General features: G+C 34.8%; 1 protein-coding gene across 1 annotated transcript; it reads left to right on the top strand.

Moving 5' to 3' along the window:
- Positions 1-19,359: 19,359 nt before the first annotated feature.
- Positions 19,360-20,680, top strand: LOC136221635 (E3 ubiquitin-protein ligase RSL1-like). Its single transcript, XM_066009035.1, has 2 exons — positions 19,360-20,262; positions 20,369-20,680. Exons 1-2 carry the CDS (start codon positions 19,691-19,693, stop codon positions 20,481-20,483), a joined length of 687 nt encoding a protein of 228 aa, XP_065865107.1. The 5' UTR covers positions 19,360-19,690; the 3' UTR covers positions 20,484-20,680.
- Positions 20,681-21,452: the final 772 nt, after the last annotated feature.

The raw sequence follows: 21,452 nt of genomic DNA on the forward strand, positions 1-21,452 counted from the left end.
AATACAGTTTAGAGATGAATATAACCTATAATGCTGTCTATTTTGAATCTTATTTTGACTACCATTCTGACTGAATATGGACTCCACTTTAAATAATGATGACGGACTAACTTCATTTATTGAATTACTATTTTAGGTAAATATTAGCGATTACATTACATGATATATTACAGTGCCTGAATCGGCTTTTTGGTTTTCATACTCTTGTTACTTTTTATCAATTACTTTGGAGCAAAATTTAAATTTCATTTATATAAAACCGTATTAAATTTATTGTATGGAACAAATTAGATTTAAGTTTATAGGTTAATTATAAGTAGAATATGAAAATATATTTTTCCTAAAGAAATTAGTTGCCAAAGAGAATTGAGCTCTCAAATTTTGTTAAGGATGTCTTTAAATTTACTACTCCATCTGTTCTCAAATAAGTGTCATTTTAGATAATTGTTTTTGTTCTTTTTTAAGTGTCGTTTTTGTTTTTCAATAAAATTTAGTATAGTTTTTTTGGTCTAAACATTTAAATTTTGTCTTGATTTATGTGTTTTTTAAGCTTTCAAAGTTTTTTCTCCAACCATTATATAGGACATAGAATTTTTATTTAGTTAATCCATGTAAATTTATTAATTTAAGTGCATATTAATTGTGTTTCCTAATTTGTGTGAAAAACTCTAAAACGACACTTATTTGAGAATGGAGAGAGTATCTTCTAAGGTTCACTCTTGTTTAGAATCACTCAATGAGTGAAGGTTGACATATTTATTAATACACATATCATATCATAGATAGCTAGAAAGATTCGAACGGGCTTATATCTACCAACATTATTAATAATCAGGGCGTTAATCGGATTGAGCTGAGTTGAACTTCTGCCGATGCTTAACTTGGTAGAAAACAGACGAGGTCATGCTCAAAATTCTTTTCGAGCTTAGTTTATTAAGAAAACTCTATATGATTGTGAACTGCACGTGACCAACTCGTTTATTTGTTATGAGTTTTGTTTGTGAACAGCTCGTTAATTCTGTTCATGAACTTTGTTTATGAATAACTCATTATGTTTATGCTCACAAATAGTCTAAAATTTGATGAATGAAGAATTAAAGTCGAAAATATGATTTCAATCTCATTTGAATTTTTTAACACATAACTAAATAGTTTTGAAACCTATAAAACTAAAGTTTCACACAAAGTTATGTTGTTTTACATTCCCATTTCTAGAAATACTATTATTAAAAAAATCAAATTCAGCTTGCTTGCGAGCTTATTCATTATAATTAATCAAGAGTTAATTTCAAATACATGATCTGGTTTATGAATTCGTAGATGGGTACATGTGGTATTTTTCGTTACAAACTCAATCTTGTGGTTCGCGCCGTTAGCAAGGGTAATTTCAGAAAATTTTTTTGACTTTTCTCTCTTTTTCTTCTTCTTTTTTTAATTCTGGAATTCCAGAATTAAAAAAAGTAAAAAAAAAAAGAGTAAAAAAATATAGTTACAACAGACCGACAAAAAAAATGTATGAAACTGTTTCAATTTATCGACAAACTTATTTGGAAGGTCCGATCAATGTGACAGTTAAATAACAGCCACAATAGTCTTCTCAAATTTTCGATTATGTATGACTAAAATTGATTTTACTTGAAAACATTAGGATAAAATTTACATAATTTCATATATTGGGATTAAATCTGCACTTGACTTGAAACATTAGAGTTAAATTTTGCACTTATTCTATCTTTTCAGTATTGCGTAGCGCGCTCTCTAAAAAAACAAAGTAACTCCCTTTCCAATCATAAAAAAAGAAGATTAATACTAATTATAATAAAAAGTTGAATACGCGCACCTCTTCCACATTAACGTGTACTTTCTTTGCCATATGTAAAAAGCATCGGTAGCTTACACTTTAAATAAGTTCAAGGAGCTAATAAGATGTTTTCAAAGTTCAGGAGGTCAATCAATCTTTAGGATAAATTAAAGGAATGATGATATATTAAACTAAAATTAAAACATTAGAAATAGAAGGTTAAAATACGATAAATGCCACGGTAGTGAAAACCGAACTGGTTAACAAACCGGGATAGACAAAAGGTCAATAGTTTAAGTTTCAAACAACCAAGACTCAAAAAAATCATGTAAAACCTATTACTTTTATTTTCAGTTAACCCTCTCACAAAGTAAAATGTTAACAATATTAATAAAAAAAAGTGTACTACTAATTATAGTAATGTTCTTTAGTACAAAAACGAAATTAACTAATATAATCATGGAAGACTAATTATAGATTAATTAGGTATTTTTTGAATCAAAAGATTAATTAGGTATTAATGTCGTTTTAGGGGATAAAATACAATAAAAACTGCCTCTTCTTCTTCCTCGAGGAAACTCTCATCTTATTCTTTCTCATCCTTCCATCTATGATTTTATCTTTATATTTTTAACTTTTTATCAATAGTTTTTAGTTCTATTCGGATAAAATCCTTACTTTTCATCGGATTTTTTCGTCTGATTTGCATTTGTTTACTATAACTCTTCAATTTACATTCTTTTCAGGTTTAGCAATAAGAGCAAAAGCGTAGATCCATGCACTACAAGAAAATCGCAAATTACCAGCGGAATTCACCAGCGGAATGATTTCTGTTGGTAATCACAGGCGAAATAGCAGCGGATTGATTTCCGCTGCAGATTGCTGGCGGAATAGCTGTGGAATTGAATTTCCATTGGTGAATTCTAATTTTAAAAGCGGGAAACTAATTTTGACTCCCCCTCTTTTTTCTACTCTTTTCTTTTCTCCTGCTTTTGTACATCATATTGACCAAAAATTCAGCAGCTCTCAAACCACTTTCTCACACCTCTTCTCTCTGGTCATCCCTCTCTCTCCTCTTTCTCTCTCAAACTAATTTCTCAGTACTAGTCATCACTCTACTCTTTTTTTATGAAACTCAAAGTCATCAAGTAGGTATGCTTCTCAAACCACTTCCTCGCACCTCTTCCCTCTTGGTCAGTTCGATTTACTCATCCGCTATATTCAAACTTCTCTCTGCCATCAAGCGGTCAGATTTTGTGAATTTTTGCTTCATTTCAGGTGAGTTAACTTCCTAATTTTGAACGGATTAGGTTTATTTTGAATGGCTTTGCCCTAATTTTGAATGGCTTTAGAGATTTTCTCTTTAATCTAGGATTTAGGGTTTATTTTGATACTGCTTCAATGGATTATACAGTTCGAACCGATTCCAATATTGATTAGGCTAAGGTTTCCAACTTCTCTGCTCTTGAACAACTCAAGACCTCCGCCGCTCACTGTAACTCTTCATTCTCTATTTCGATTTCAATTTGAGTTTTCCTTTTTCTTATTTATTTTCCCAGAGTTAGCATTGCCTGGTGTTACTTTCCATATCTGCACTTTTTTAGTTTTTGTGTTTTTCTCTGTTAATTTATTTGATCCTTTGTTATGACATATTGTTGTGGTCCTGTATTCTTACTTTTTTCGACTTGAAATTGCAGCCTGATTTTTACAAGAAACTCATGCCTCTATCGCATAGTAAGTTCATATTATTTTCTTAACATTATCACTGTTGAGGTATTTGAAAAGGTTGTGTAGTGAATTTGGTTGAAAATTTCATTGTGTTTAGATTTTATCAAATTTTTATGTTTCTGTTCCTGACCTTGTTTTCTCTTATTCCCCAATATTTTGATATTTTTTTCTCCGAGTTAAATCGTAATAATTATTATTTTTAGATATAATTGCGCTTTTTTTGGTTGACTTCACTTGAAGTCATTTATTGAAGCTAGAGTTCAATTGTAATTCTCGAATTTTCTATTTGAATGTAGTTATTATGAATTTGGAGTTTTTATAGTTGTTTGGTTTTGGTTGGTCTTCAAGAATAAGTGCAGTGATGAAGTTAGAAAATGGTTTTGAGGAGATGGAAGCTGATATTTCTTTGGAGTGAATGCTAAAACCTTAAAAAACAGTAGCCATAATGCATCATTCGCACTGTACCTAACAACTAAATAAATGTAGATATATACACTTCAACGCATTCTCTTCTACCGAACGAGATTTATATCGCATATACCGAAACTTGCATTATTTTGACTTTGGTTAGTTCAGTTTTCATCGGGCTAGACAATTATTCCCTTGCCTTATAATTGTATAGCATTTAACTTTGTGATCTTTCTATGTGAAGAACTAAAAATTTGTAATATGAAGTGGATTGAAATGATGGAGGTTGTGGTAGAGAATGGTGCTTGGTATAGCTGCGGAGACCATAGTTTTTCTCTCAGACTTGATTATTGTACTTGGTTCAATTTCACTTATAGTCTCTCTCTTTTTCTTGTCTCTCTATTTGTCCTACTCTTTGTAGTTGAATTTTAGGAATTAATGTCAACAAATTGCTATGGCTCAGGGCTTAATGATCCATATACTATGATCTACTCAAAATTGTTGAATACTTGTGCACAATCTAGCATAAGCATAATGATGTGATATCAAAAGCACAAGAGCATGGAACAAAGGAGCTTGGAGTTAAGGAGCCTAGTAGAAGCATGAGGGATCCATTGGAGCTGTCAATTGGACCTATGACGAAGAATCGTGCAAAGAAAGACCAAAAAATGCTTAATGGACTCATCTTGAGCTTCTTTAAACAAGGAATGAATTCTAGCGAAGTCATTAAAGATGGTGTGTTTTTGTGTTGTATCCAAGCCCAAGCCCATAATAGTGATATGTAAAAAGGTCGATCATATTTTAAGAGAAGCTTTGGACTTGCATGTGTTTGGCATGTGCAAAACCCATTGGGACTCATTAAAATTAATGCTATAACCTTATAGGTTTGATTGGGCTTATTTCTAGCTAATTAAAAGGCCCAAATAACGTTAATTAGTGGGCTGAAATTGGGCTCTAAAGGACAAAAACGAATTTAATGTTTTTCCTTGTCTAATTAGGATTTCTTTTACCTTGGTGCACTAGGATTCAACTTCCTTTTTAGTTTAGGTTTAGGTTTATTTTGTAGCCTATATAAAGGCTTGTATTCTTCATTATTTTCATCAATCAGAAATCAATATTTTTATGAACAAAAGTTCTTTTTTTCCTTTGGGAATTATTTTCAATCCGGGATTGAATTCTTTATTGTGAGCTTGAGAGACCGGGTCATCATTCTTGCAATATTATCTTGATCGTGAACAAGTATTTTGGTAAGGTACTTGTGAATCGCCAAACACTCAGGTTCCAATTTAATTATTCGAAGGTGTAAGGTCAGATCTCCTTTCATTGTCTTTAATTCTTTGGGATTGGTTTGTTATCACCAATTTATGTTTGTTATTTGATTCTATTAATTCCTTAAGATAGATCGGGAAAACTTGTTGATTTGGTTATTATCTCTTTTTCATAACCAATATCACATCAATTGGTATCAGAGCTTTGGCTCTTAAGGAATTTGTTGTTTTTGTTTTGTTTGTCGAAATTAAAAAAAAAAAAAAAATTTACCCCAATCTAGAGTCTTTAATTATTGATCGAGTTCCTCATATCTTTGCATCTAGTTATTTAGGTTCTTAGTTGTAGCGAACTGATTATTTTTGGATTCTATTCTTACTAGCCAAACTCATTTATGTGTGTGAATTTCTTCAATTTTTTTTTGCATGCTAAATCATTAGTGCAAGTTTAATTTGTTAATCAATTCCAATCTAGTTTAAAAAAAAAGGGAAAAAAAAAGAAAAAAAAAAAGGAAAAAAAAAGGAAAAAAAAAGAGGAAAAAAAAGGAAAAAAAAAAAATTCGGCTCATTGTTTGTACTAAAGTTACAAGTTTTCTAGAATTTGCATGCTAAACACACATTCTTAAAATTTCTTTCAAACATTTGTCTCTTCTTCGAAAATCGTCTTTTATTCTATTCTTAGTGTGCTAAACTTTGGTTATCGTTACAATATTAGTCTTCTTTGCTTCTAGTTTCTGCTCTACTTTATTTTGTCATTCTTTTGCTTCATTGGCATTTATATTACCCGAGATAATCCTTGTGATCTATCAAGATAATATAAAAGAGTGATTGAACCGGTTGTGAGGTACTTCTTTTACTTTCTTTTTCTTCTTTTCTTGCTTTAGACTAGATTTCACTTTTCTTTCATTCTTTATATATTTTGTCATGTCTAACGAACCTAAAAAGGACAACGTTAACGATGTTGATTCTAAAGAATGGCAACAAGCTATTGTAGGTGAGATGAAGAGGTTAGGGGCTATTGTGGCTGATTTGGTTTCAAACCAAAAGAAATCAAGCCAAAAGAAAGGAGGACGCGGGAGATTGAATTTTGATGATGAACTATCCGAGTCTGAAGAGGAGGAGCAGTTTGGATACCGAAAAAGGGGTAACGATCGAAAAGATAGTAATCTTAATGCTATCAAACTTAAAATGCCTACTTTTCGAGGAGCTAGTGACCCAGAGGCGTATCTTGATTGGGTACGAAAGGTTGAAACAATCTTTGACATACATGAGTATTCCGAGGAGAAGAAGGTGAAACTTGTAGTATCCGAACTAACTGAATATGCGGCTGTTTGGTGGGACCAATTAAAGCGCACAAGAAAAAGAGATGGTGATGAACCCATAAGAACATGGGGTGAATTGAAGAAGGTCATGAAAAAGAGATTTGTGCCGGCTCACTATTATAAGGAGTTGTTGAAAGAACTCCAATCCATGTCTCAAGGTAACCAATCTGTTGAAGATTATCACAAACAATTGGAGATGGCACTAATCCGAGCTGATATACAAGAAGATGAGGAAGCTACCATGGTTAGATTTCTCATGGGAATGAAGAGGGAGATTCGCAACCCTCTTGAGCTACAAACTTATTTCCACATGGACGAGATGCTCCATAAAGCGATAAAAATTGAGAGACAACTTCAAGAGGTTGAGAAAGGGAGATCAAAGTTCAAAGGCACTACTTCCACTCCATGGAAGTCAGATCCAAGAGGTAATTTCAAAACTAAATCTGAATTTAGCTCTAAAAGTGACCAAACGCCTCAGGTTGATTCAAAAGCATTTGGGAAGTTGCAAATTGGTGGAACTACTCCAAAATACAAAACTACTGAAAAACCCACAAGAACTCGTGAAATTGTGTGTTTTAAGTGCCAAGGGAGAGGGCACTATGCAAGAGAGTGTTCGAATCAAAAGGCGATGGTTATGAAGCATGGTGAGTTAATATCCGAAAGTGAGTCCGAACATGAATCAGATGATATGCCCACCTTAGAAGATTGTAGTGATATAGAAGAGGTGGATAGTAAAGGAGGACATGGAGTTAACTTAGTCACTCGTAGAACATTGAAGATGGGAGTGAGTGGTGACATTGAGCAACGAGAGCACATCTTTCATGCTCATTGCAACATACTTGGAAAAACATGCTTACTAATTATTGATGGAGGAAGTTGTTGCAACGTGGTAAGCAACGTGTTAGCAAGCCGATTAGGGATATCAACAATTCCACATCCCAATCCTTATCGGTTACAATGGTTGAATGATAGTAACGAACTCAAAGTTACTAAACTGGTGCTTCTGAACTTTTCTATTGGTTCTTTTTCTGATGAGGTATTATGTGATGTAGTACCTATGCAAGCATGTCATGTGTTATTGGGGAGGCCTTGGCAATTCGATCGATCAGCACTACATCATGGTCGAACAAATAAATTTACTATTGCTAAGGATGGGAAGGAGTATATTTTGCCACCTTTATCACCTGCTGAAGTGTTTGAAGATCAGCTCTACATGCAAAGAATGTTACAAGAACAATCTGTGAGAAGGGAAAAGGTTAAGGCGAGAGAAAATAAGAGTGATAAAATCAGTGAGGGTGTGAAGAGAGAAGAGGTGAGTGAAAAGACATTAGTGAGGTCAAGAAATGAGGGTGAGAGGAGAGAAAAAGAGAGGAGCATTAACAAAAGTCAAAATCTATCTTTATATGCTAAATTGAGGGATGTAAAGCAAGCTGATTTTGAAAACAAAAATTTATTATTATTTTATTGTAAGAGTTTTTGTTTATCTTCTGTAAGTCAGTCTAACCTTCCTTCTAGTATTTCCCCTCTTTTGCAGGAATTCAAGGATTTATTCCCCGAAGAGATGCCTAATAAGTTACCCCCGATTCGAGGAATTGAGCATCAAATTGACTTTGTTCCCGGAGCACAAATTCCAAATCGACCAGCCTATAGAAGTAACCCTGAGGAGACAAAAGAACTACAAAGGCAAGTCGAGGAACTAATGGCAAAAGGGTTGATTCGTGAATCTATGAGTCCGTGTGCTGTACCAGTCATCCTAGTACCAAAGAAAGATGGAACTTGGCGGATGTGCATCGATTGTAGAGCCGTCAATAAAATCACGGTAAAGTATCGTCATCCTATCTCTAGGTTAGATGATATGTTGGATGAATTAAATGGGGCTGTTATTTTCACTAAAATAGATCTTAAGAGTGGGTACCATCAGATTCGCATGTCATTAGGAGATGAATGGAAAACGGCTTTTAAGACTAAGCATGGTTTATATGAGTGGTTAGTTATGCCTTTCGGTTTAACAAATGCACCTAGTACTTTCATGAGATTAATGAATCATGTTTTGAGAGAGTTTATAGGTAAATTTGTTGTTGTTTATTTTGATGACATTCTTATCTATTCTAAATCTGAGGCAGAACACATAGAACATGTTAAGGTTGTATTAGATGTTTTGAGAGAACAGAAATTATACGCTAACCTTTCTAAGTGCTCATTTTGCATGGAGAAAGTTGTGTTTTTGGGTTTTATTGTTTCAGCACAAGGAGTTTCTGTTGATATTGAAAAGGTGAAAGCCATTCAAGAGTGGCCAATGCCAAATTCAGTTACCGAGGTGAGGAGCTTTCATGGCTTGGCGAGTTTCTATAGGAGGTTTGTGAAGAACTTCAGTACCATTGCCGCACCACTAACCGAGGTAATAAAAAAGAATGTTGGCTTTAAGTGGGGCAAAGCACAAGAGGATGCTTTTGAGATGCTTAAGGCAAGACTAACTTCTGCCCCCGTTTTAGCACTTCCAAACTTTGATAAATCGTTTGAAATTGAGTGTGATGCGTCGGGAGTAGGGATTGGTGCTGTTTTAATGCAAGAGGGTCGACCTATAGCCTTCTTTAGTGAAAAACTTAGTGGTGCAACCTTAAACTATCCCACTTATGATAAAGAACTCTATGCATTAGTTAGGGCTTTGCAAATGTGGCAACATTATTTATGGCCTAAAGAGTTTGTGATCCACACCGATCATGAATCCTTGAAACATCTTAAGGGTCAACAAAAATTGAACCGAAGACATGCCAAGTGGGTGGAATTTATAGAGACGTTTCCTTATGTGATTAAGTATAAGCAAGGGAAGGAAAACGTAGTTGCTGATGCATTAAGTAGGAGAGTTAGCTTATTGAATGTGATGCATGCTAAGTGTTTAGGATTTGAGTATATCAAAGAATTATATGTTGATGATCTAGACTTTGCATCTATTTATAAAGCTTGTGAACTTACTGCTTTTGGAAAATTTTATAGACATGAGGGCTACTTATTTAGAGATAATCGATTATGCATGCCTAAATGTTCACATAGAGAATTTCTTGTGAGGGAAGCCCACGGTGGAGGCTTGATGGGGCATTTTGGGGTTGCTAAGACTTTGGACATGATTTCTGAACATTTCTTTTGGCCTCATATGAAACGTGATGTGGAAAGAATATGTGCTAGTTGTATTAATTGTAAGAAAGCTAAGTCTAGAGTTATGCCTCATGGTTTATACACTCCATTACCTGTGCCGAATGAACCTTGGACTGCTATATCCATGGATTTTGTGATGGCTTTACCTAGGTCTAAGAGAGGTAATGATTCCATATTTGTGGTTGTAGATCGCTTTTCTAAGATGGCACATTTCATACCATGCCATAAAACTGATGATGCTATTAATATTGCTAACTTGTTCTTTAGAGAGGTTGTTCGTCTGCATGGGATGCCAAAGAGTATAGTTAGTGATAGAGATCCTAAGTTTTTAAGCTATTTTTGGAAGACTTTGTGGAATAAATTGGGGACTAAACTGTTGTTTTCTACTTCTTGTCATCCTCAAACTGATGGTCAAACCGAAGTAGTAAATAGAACTTTAGGACAACTTCTTAGGGCAGTTATTCAAAAGAATCTTAAGTCATGGGAAGAATGCCTACCATTTATTGAGTTCGCTTATAATAGGGCTATACATTCATCTACTAACTTCTCACCATTTGAAATTGTTTATGGTTTTAATCCTTTGACACCATTAGACTTGATCCCTTTGCCTGTTGATGAAAGGAAAAGTTTAGATGGAAAGAAAAAGGCAGAAATGGTGCTTAAGTTACATGAACAAGTGAAACAACAACTGGAGAAGAAGAATGAGCATTATGCAAAGCAAGCTAACAAGGGTCGACAATGTGTTCTATTTGAACCCGGTGATTGGGTGTGGTTGCATATGCGCAAGGAAAGGTTCCCCGCTCAGAGAAAATCAAAGCTACATCCTAGAGGCGATGGTCCATTTCAAGTAGTCGCACGAATTGGGGATAATGCCTACAAGCTCGACTTGCCAGGTGAGTATAGTGTGCATGCAACTTTTAATGTGGCTGATTTATCTTTGTTTGACGTAGGAGATGAAGATTTGAGGACAAATCCTTTTCAAGAGAGAGGGAATGATGTGATATCAAAAGCACAAGAGCATGGAACAAAGGAGCTTGGAGTTAAGGAGCCTAGTAGAAGCATGAGGGATCCATTGGAGCTGTCAATTGGACCTATGACGAAGAATCGTGCAAAGAAAGACCAAAAAATGCTTAATGGACTCATCTTGAGCTTCTTTAAACAAGGAATGAATTCTAGCGAAGTCATTAAAGATGGTGTGTTTTTGTGTTGTATCCAAGCCCAAGCCCATAATAGTGATATGTAAAAAGGTCGATCATATTTTAAGAGAAGCTTTGGACTTGCATGTGTTTGGCATGTGCAAAACCCATTGGGACTCATTAAAATTAATGCTATAACCTTATAGGTTTGATTGGGCTTATTTCTAGCTAATTAAAAGGCCCAAATAACGTTAATTAGTGGGCTGAAATTGGGCTCTAAAGGACAAAAACGAATTTAATGTTTTTCCTTGTCTAATTAGGATTTCTTTTACCTTGGTGCACTAGGATTCAACTTCCTTTTTAGTTTAGGTTTAGGTTTATTTTGTAGCCTATATAAAGGCTTGTATTCTTCATTATTTTCATCAATCAGAAATCAATATTTTTATGAACAAAAGTTCTTTTTTTCCTTTGGGAATTATTTTCAATCCGGGATTGAATTCTTTATTGTGAGCTTGAGAGACCGGGTCATCATTCTTGCAATATTATCTTGATCGTGAACAAGTATTTTGGTAAGGTACTTGTGAATCGCCAAACACTCAGGTTCCAATTTAATTATTCGAAGGTGTAAGGTCAGATCTCCTTTCATTGTCTTTAATTCTTTGGGATTGGTTTGTTATCACCAATTTATGTTTGTTATTTGATTCTATTAATTCCTTAAGATAGATCGGGAAAACTTGTTGATTTGGTTATTATCTCTTTTTCATAACCAATATCACATCAATTGGTATCAGAGCTTTGGCTCTTAAGGAATTTGTTGTTTTTGTTTTGTTTGTCGAAATTAAAAAAAAAAAAAAAATTTACCCCAATCTAGAGTCTTTAATTATTGATCGAGTTCCTCATATCTTTGCATCTAGTTATTTAGGTTCTTAGTTGTAGCGAACTGATTATTTTTGGATTCTATTCTTACTAGCCAAACTCATTTATGTGTGTGAATTTCTTCAATTTTTTTTTGCATGCTAAATCATTAGTGCAAGTTTAATTTGTTAATCAATTCCAATCTAGTTTAAAAAAAAAGGGAAAAAAAAAAGAAAAAAAAAAAGGAAAAAAAAAGGAAAAAAAAAGAGGAAAAAAAAGGAAAAAAAAAAAATTCGGCTCATTGTTTGTACTAAAGTTACAAGTTTTCTAGAATTTGCATGCTAAACACACATTCTTAAAATTTCTTTCAAACATTTGTCTCTTCTTCGAAAATCGTCTTTTATTCTATTCTTAGTGTGCTAAACTTTGGTTATCGTTACAATATTAGTCTTCTTTGCTTCTAGTTTCTGCTCTACTTTATTTTGTCATTCTTTTGCTTCATTGGCATTTATATTACCCGAGATAATCCTTGTGATCTATCAAGATAATATAAAAGAGTGATTGAACCGGTTGTGAGGTACTTCTTTTACTTTCTTTTTCTTCTTTTCTTGCTTTAGACTAGATTTCACTTTTCTTTCATTCTTTATATATTTTGTCATGTCTAACGAACCTAAAAAGGACAACGTTAACGATGTTGATTCTAAAGAATGGCAACAAGCTATTGTAGGTGAGATGAAGAGGTTAGGGGCTATTGTGGCTGATTTGGTTTCAAACCAAAAGAAATCAAGCCAAAAGAAAGGAGGACGCGGGAGATTGAATTTTGATGATGAACTATCCGAGTCTGAAGAGGAGGAGCAGTTTGGATACCGAAAAAGGGGTAACGATCGAAAAGATAGTAATCTTAATGCTATCAAACTTAAAATGCCTACTTTTCGAGGAGCTAGTGACCCAGAGGCGTATCTTGATTGGGTACGAAAGGTTGAAACAATCTTTGACATACATGAGTATTCCGAGGAGAAGAAGGTGAAACTTGTAGTATCCGAACTAACTGAATATGCGGCTGTTTGGTGGGACCAATTAAAGCGCACAAGAAAAAGAGATGGTGATGAACCCATAAGAACATGGGGTGAATTGAAGAAGGTCATGAAAAAGAGATTTGTGCCGGCTCACTATTATAAGGAGTTGTTGAAAGAACTCCAATCCATGTCTCAAGGTAACCAATCTGTTGAAGATTATCACAAACAATTGGAGATGGCACTAATCCGAGCTGATATACAAGAAGATGAGGAAGCTACCATGGTTAGATTTCTCATGGGAATGAAGAGGGAGATTCGCAACCCTCTTGAGCTACAAACTTATTTCCACATGGACGAGATGCTCCATAAAGCGATAAAAATTGAGAGACAACTTCAAGAGGTTGAGAAAGGGAGATCAAAGTTCAAAGGCACTACTTCCACTCCATGGAAGTCAGATCCAAGAGGTAATTTCAAAACTAAATCTGAATTTAGCTCTAAAAGTGACCAAACGCCTCAGGTTGATTCAAAAGCATTTGGGAAGTTGCAAATTGGTGGAACTACTCCAAAATACAAAACTACTGAAAAACCCACAAGAACTCGTGAAATTGTGTGTTTTAAGTGCCAAGGGAGAGGGCACTATGCAAGAGAGTGTTCGAATCAAAAGGCGATGGTTATGAAGCATGGTGAGTTAATATCCGAAAGTGAGTCCGAACATGAATCAGATGATATGCCCACCTTAGAAGATTGTAGTGATATAGAAGAGGTGGATAGTAAAGGAGGACATGGAGTTAACTTAGTCACTCGTAGAACATTGAAGATGGGAGTGAGTGGTGACATTGAGCAACGAGAGCACATCTTTCATGCTCATTGCAACATACTTGGAAAAACATGCTTACTAATTATTGATGGAGGAAGTTGTTGCAACGTGGTAAGCAACGTGTTAGCAAGCCGATTAGGGATATCAACAATTCCACATCCCAATCCTTATCGGTTACAATGGTTGAATGATAGTAACGAACTCAAAGTTACTAAACTGGTGCTTCTGAACTTTTCTATTGGTTCTTTTTCTGATGAGGTATTATGTGATGTAGTACCTATGCAAGCATGTCATGTGTTATTGGGGAGGCCTTGGCAATTCGATCGATCAGCACTACATCATGGTCGAACAAATAAATTTACTATTGCTAAGGATGGGAAGGAGTATATTTTGCCACCTTTATCACCTGCTGAAGTGTTTGAAGATCAGCTCTACATGCAAAGAATGTTACAAGAACAATCTGTGAGAAGGGAAAAGGTTAAGGCGAGAGAAAATAAGAGTGATAAAATCAGTGAGGGTGTGAAGAGAGAAGAGGTGAGTGAAAAGACATTAGTGAGGTCAAGAAATGAGGGTGAGAGGAGAGAAAAAGAGAGGAGCATTAACAAAAGTCAAAATCTATCTTTATATGCTAAATTGAGGGATGTAAAGCAAGCTGATTTTGAAAACAAAAATTTATTATTATTTTATTGTAAGAGTTTTTGTTTATCTTCTGTAAGTCAGTCTAACCTTCCTTCTAGTATTTCCCCTCTTTTGCAGGAATTCAAGGATTTATTCCCCGAAGAGATGCCTAATAAGTTACCCCCGATTCGAGGAATTGAGCATCAAATTGACTTTGTTCCCGGAGCACAAATTCCAAATCGACCAGCCTATAGAAGTAACCCTGAGGAGACAAAAGAACTACAAAGGCAAGTCGAGGAACTAATGGCAAAAGGGTTGATTCGTGAATCTATGAGTCCGTGTGCTGTACCAGTCATCCTAGTACCAAAGAAAGATGGAACTTGGCGGATGTGCATCGATTGTAGAGCCGTCAATAAAATCACGGTAAAGTATCGTCATCCTATCTCTAGGTTAGATGATATGTTGGATGAATTAAATGGGGCTGTTATTTTCACTAAAATAGATCTTAAGAGTGGGTACCATCAGATTCGCATGTCATTAGGAGATGAATGGAAAACGGCTTTTAAGACTAAGCATGGTTTATATGAGTGGTTAGTTATGCCTTTCGGTTTAACAAATGCACCTAGTACTTTCATGAGATTAATGAATCATGTTTTGAGAGAGTTTATAGGTAAATTTGTTGTTGTTTATTTTGATGACATTCTTATCTATTCTAAATCTGAGGCAGAACACATAGAACATGTTAAGGTTGTATTAGATGTTTTGAGAGAACAGAAATTATACGCTAACCTTTCTAAGTGCTCATTTTGCATGGAGAAAGTTGTGTTTTTGGGTTTTATTGTTTCAGCACAAGGAGTTTCTGTTGATATTGAAAAGGTGAAAGCCATTCAAGAGTGGCCAATGCCAAATTCAGTTACCGAGGTGAGGAGCTTTCATGGCTTGGCGAGTTTCTATAGGAGGTTTGTGAAGAACTTCAGTACCATTGCCGCACCACTAACCGAGGTAATAAAAAAGAATGTTGGCTTTAAGTGGGGCAAAGCACAAGAGGATGCTTTTGAGATGCTTAAGGCAAGACTAACTTCTGCCCCCGTTTTAGCACTTCCAAACTTTGATAAATCGTTTGAAATTGAGTGTGATGCGTCGGGAGTAGGGATTGGTGCTGTTTTAATGCAAGAGGGTCGACCTATAGCCTTCTTTAGTGAAAAACTTAGTGGTGCAACCTTAAACTATCCCACTTATGATAAAGAACTCTATGCATTAGTTAGGGCTTTGCAAATGTGGCAACATTATTTATGGCCTAAAGAGTTTGTGATCCACACCGATCATGAATCCTTGAAACATCTTAAGGGTCAACAAAAATTGAACCGAAGACATGCCAAGTGGGTGGAATTTATAGAGACGTTTCCTTATGTGATTAAGTATAAGCAAGGGAAGGAAAACGTAGTTGCTGATGCATTAAGTAGGAGAGTTAGCTTATTGAATGTGATGCATGCTAAGTGTTTAGGATTTGAGTATATCAAAGAATTATATGTTGATGATCTAGACTTTGCATCTATTTATAAAGCTTGTGAACTTACTGCTTTTGGAAAATTTTATAGACATGAGGGCTACTTATTTAGAGATAATCGATTATGCATGCCTAAATGTTCACATAGAGAATTTCTTGTGAGGGAAGCCCACGGTGGAGGCTTGATGGGGCATTTTGGGGTTGCTAAGACTTTGGACATGATTTCTGAACATTTCTTTTGGCCTCATATGAAACGTGATGTGGAAAGAATATGTGCTAGTTGTATTAATTGTAAGAAAGCTAAGTCTAGAGTTATGCCTCATGGTTTATACACTCCATTACCTGTGCCGAATGAACCTTGGACTGCTATATCCATGGATTTTGTGATGGCTTTACCTAGGTCTAAGAGAGGTAATGATTCCATATTTGTGGTTGTAGATCGCTTTTCTAAGATGGCACATTTCATACCATGCCATAAAACTGATGATGCTATTAATATTGCTAACTTGTTCTTTAGAGAGGTTGTTCGTCTGCATGGGATGCCAAAGAGTATAGTTAGTGATAGAGATCCTAAGTTTTTAAGCTATTTTTGGAAGACTTTGTGGAATAAATTGGGGACTAAACTGTTGTTTTCTACTTCTTGTCATCCTCAAACTGATGGTCAAACCGAAGTAGTAAATAGAACTTTAGGACAACTTCTTAGGGCAGTTATTCAAAAGAATCTTAAGTCATGGGAAGAATGCCTACCATTTATTGAGTTCGCTTATAATAGGGCTATACATTCATCTACTAACTTCTCACCATTTGAAATTGTTTATGGTTTTAATCCTTTGACACCATTAGACTTGATCCCTTTGCCTGTTGATGAAAGGAAAAGTTTAGATGGAAAGAAAAAGGCAGAAATGGTGCTTAAGTTACATGAACAAGTGAAACAACAACTGGAGAAGAAGAATGAGCATTATGCAAAGCAAGCTAACAAGGGTCGACAATGTGTTCTATTTGAACCCGGTGATTGGGTGTGGTTGCATATGCGCAAGGAAAGGTTCCCCGCTCAGAGAAAATCAAAGCTACATCCTAGAGGCGATGGTCCATTTCAAGTAGTCGCACGAATTGGGGATAATGCCTACAAGCTCGACTTGCCAGGTGAGTATAGTGTGCATGCAACTTTTAATGTGGCTGATTTATCTTTGTTTGACGTAGGAGATGAAGATTTGAGGACAAATCCTTTTCAAGAGAGAGGGAATGATGTGATATCAAAAGCACAAGAGCATGGAACAAAGGAGCTTGGAGTTAAGGAGCCTAGTAGAAGCATGAGGGATCCATTGGAGCTGTCAATTGGACCTATGACGAAGAATCGTGCAAAGAAAGACCAAAAAATGCTTAATGGACTCATCTTGAGCTTCTTTAAACAAGGAATGAATTCTAGCGAAGTCATTAAAGATGGTGTGTTTTTGTGTTGTATCCAAGCCCAAGCCCATAATAGTGATATGTAAAAAGGTCGATCATATTTTAAGAGAAGCTTTGGACTTGCATGTGTTTGGCATGTGCAAAACCCATTGGGACTCATTAAAATTAATGCTATAACCTTATAGGTTTGATTGGGCTTATTTCTAGCTAATTAAAAGGCCCAAATAACGTTAATTAGTGGGCTGAAATTGGGCTCTAAAGGACAAAAACGAATTTAATGTTTTTCCTTGTCTAATTAGGATTTCTTTTACCTTGGTGCACTAGGATTCAACTTCCTTTTTAGTTTAGGTTTAGGTTTATTTTGTAGCCTATATAAAGGCTTGTATTCTTCATTATTTTCATCAATCAGAAATCAATATTTTTATGAACAAAAGTTCTTTTTTTCCTTTGGGAATTATTTTCAATCCGGGATTGAATTCTTTATTGTGAGCTTGAGAGACCGGGTCATCATTCTTGCAATATTATCTTGATCGTGAACAAGTATTTTGGTAAGGTACTTGTGAATCGCCAAACACTCAGGTTCCAATTTAATTATTCGAAGGTGTAAGGTCAGATCTCCTTTCATTGTCTTTAATTCTTTGGGATTGGTTTGTTATCACCAATTTATGTTTGTTATTTGATTCTATTAATTCCTTAAGATAGATCGGGAAAACTTGTTGATTTGGTTATTATCTCTTTTTCATAACCAATATCACATCACATAATGTAGCACCTTGGTGGCTTTTCACATTAGCTTTGACTAGTCCAGTGCTTTGCATATTTAAATAAGTTAAGTTGTCCCAAGGAAACAAAATTTCATGGAGAAGTTTTGGAAGATCATTGATTTGAGATTTCTTACTTTTCTGTCATACTGGTAGACTATGAGTACATCCTTGCTTTTCACTCTTCAACAAACTTTGTATGTGGTTTGTTTTGCTATCATTTTCCACCTAAAACTTTGACTATTCATTACAATTTCTTGTTGAAAGTAGTTTCTGTTTAGGATTTAAGAAAGAAAATAACACAAGTAGTTGCTGTCATTTGTGTATGAGTTATGCACTTATATGAAAAATAGTAGAATGTCATTATGCTATGATATTCTTGGAAGTGTTTCTAACAAGAACTCTAATAATTGGATTCACCCCTTTTATATTGACATTAACAACAACTTTTGTTACCAAGTATGATTTCATAAATAGTTGAGTGATAATTTTCTAATGATCTATCACACTAGTTGTTTGTCTCTCTGTTTTTTGGTGTTTTCTATTTGTTGAATGCATAATGCAGGTTTATCATTTCCCAAATTCCAACATATCTATCAATCCAAGTTCAAGATATCACTTTTTGTTTTTACAAGGTAACTTGCTAACTATAGGAAAAAAAATAAAACAACAAAAGTAGATAAAATTAGAGTAAAAACTAAATGGGTCTTTGGAGATTTTTTCTTATCCATCTCTTTCCTTTTTGTAGAACTAAATACATCTAAAGAGTCTTTCAGCAGAAACTTACATTGACAAGCTCTCGAAAGCTACTAATATCCTACAATTTTTTGGTATTCTGTACAGGTACTTATAGGGATACGAACCATATGGCATCAGAGGCTCTAAGTACTAATGGGAACATCTGTTTTCAAGGTGGTAAGCATTATGCTCTCTGGGGATCTGTTTAAGAAATCACTTTTGATGCAGATTATGCTGGAATTTTAGGAAGGTTTACTATTTATATCTAAAAAACAACTTCCGTTATTCATTATTTATTACTCAAGTTCGTGAATTTTAACTAAATTGCAGTTTTGATGTTCTGCAAAATTCTAACCTTATGTTCTCATTTTTTAATTCTTAGGTTTCTTTGTGATAATCGTTTTTTAATTCTTATGTTGTTCTCGTTTTTAATTCTTAGGTTTCTTTGCCTATTTAAGTTCTTATATATGCATGCAAAATAGAATTGCTAATACGACCATAAACATGATTCTAGTACTTTGATGCTCATCATTTTTCTAGTGATCTTATTGAATCACATGTGTGCTTGATGTGGTTGGGTTAATTAATTACGGCCCAAGTAGAAAAGCATTAATGTGCTATATATATATATATATATATATATATATATATATATATATATATATATATATATATATATATATATATATGAGTTCCCTTCAATCCAAACATATTGACTAATTTTTTTAAAAAATCAATTTAATTTTTTTTAATTTTTGGAATTAATCACCGACGGAAAGTGGTCGGAAATATCCGTCGGTGTTGAAATTTACAGCGGAATTCTCCGACCAAGGTTGGGTCGGAATAAATCTCCGACGGAATCAAAATCGTGGTTGGTATGCGGGAGCAGCGACCTTTTTCCCAGCGGATTGAGATCCGCTGGTAATCCGTCGGAGATGCTTATTTCTGACGGATTTGTGCATATCACCGACGGATATTTCCGTCGGTAATACGTAGTTTTCTTGTAGTGTGTCTTTCCTTGTTCATTGTGTTCATCCCCTTTTATTAATATTCCGAACGTTCCACTTTCCTCCTAATACTAGTAATTAATAACACATTCTCCCACTTCTCTAAAATCGAAGAGACATCTCCTTTCAATTCCAATCAAATCATCGATCAATGGACACCAAAAGCACCAGCAAGAACACTGTTATCACTTGTGTCATCTGCTTACAAGAAACTGATGTTGAATGCATATTTTCAGTCGATGGATGCAGCCATCATTACTGCTTCACCTGTATGAAAAAGCATGTGGAAATGAAGTTGCTCCATGGAATGGTTCCTAAATGTCCTCATCAAGGATGTAACTCTGAGCTTTCTATTGAGAATTGTAACAAGTTCTTGACATCTAAATTAAGAGAGATGATGCGCCAAAGGTTAAAAGAAGCTTCTATTCCTGTTACTGACAAAGTTTATTGCCCATTTCCTCATTGCTCGGCATTAATGTCAAAAAAAGAACTCGTTGGTTCTGCTGCTCGGAAATGCTTGGAATGTGATGGTTTTTTCTGTGTTAATTGCAAGGTCCCTTGGCATAACAACATCACATGTGGTGTCTACAAAGAGATGAACCCTAATCCTCCGGCAGATGATGTGAAATTGAAGACTCTTGCTACTAAGAATCTATGGCGGCAGTGTGTGAAATGTAGCCATATGATTGAACTTTCTCAAGGTTGCTATCATATCACTTGCAGGTACCTTACCAATTTGATCTTTTAATTATGTGAACTTTGTATATCAACAACCATTATTGATTTGTGATATATTTTATGAGATTGTGGTTGTTTTGTGTTTTGACAGATGTGGTTTCGAGTTTTGCTATAAATGTGGAGGTGAGTGGAGGGATAAAAAGGCAACGTGTTCTTGTCCACTATGGGATGAACATTATATATGGGATGATCAAAATAGAGATTAGATTAGAGATGAAGAAGACCGATGATGCGGTCTACTTTACACCGGTGTAATACATCGAAAGGATGGAATTCTAACTGGATTTGGTATATGAGAACTTATACTATATCTACTCGATAAATCACAAGAGAGATGCAATTCATGGCAGATGATTATTGTGAAGAAATAATTATCTATATGTATCATTATTTCATTGGATGAGGACGAGTGTAGCAGAGCAGAATATATAATTTGTTATACCTCTACTCTACTAGCTTTTTGGTTTTCTTGTAATGTAATACTCTCTCCATTTCTTTTCATCGTCACTTTCGATCAAAATTCAAACTTCAATGAAATTTATTTTTATTTTTTAAATTTATGATTATTGTTTTTGTGAGTTGTTTGCGATTACAATAATAAGTTGTTTGTCATTGTTGTTAGTTATTTGTTATTAGTTATTAGTTGTTTAATTATTAGAAGTGTTTAGTATAATTATGTTGAACATTTGTTAGTATGTAAAAAAGTCTAATATAGATATGTTTTATATTAATCAGCAAATAAATTCTAAAATAAAAAATGCATTACACAAATTAATAAAAATAATCTAAATAAATAATTTAAAATAATATTTTATTGGACTATCTGAGGAACGATTTTTCCCCGCGGTCGGTTAGCGGAACCAAAACGAAGACCAACAGAGAAACTATTTTTCCCCGACCCCTATGGTTACAATTGTTTTTACATATCGTAATACATGTCTGCCACAGTCAAATTGGCGTCCACAAAATTCTGAGGCATCCTAACCGACACCACCACTTGATTCTCACGAATCACACCACCATTTGGTCGCGGCAACACAAACGGTTTCTTAACCACTACTTGCCTCCTAACACCCACAGTCTTACAACCTCCTCACTCCTACATTCTTGACTCGATGGTTTTACAGGCTGAAAGTTCCTCTCTGAACGTTCTGCCATCCTTGGACTATTGAAAG

This window comes from Euphorbia lathyris, chromosome 3 (assembly GCF_963576675.1).
Source record: "Euphorbia lathyris chromosome 3, ddEupLath1.1, whole genome shotgun sequence".
Lineage (NCBI taxonomy): Eukaryota > Viridiplantae > Streptophyta > Magnoliopsida > Malpighiales > Euphorbiaceae > Euphorbia > Euphorbia lathyris.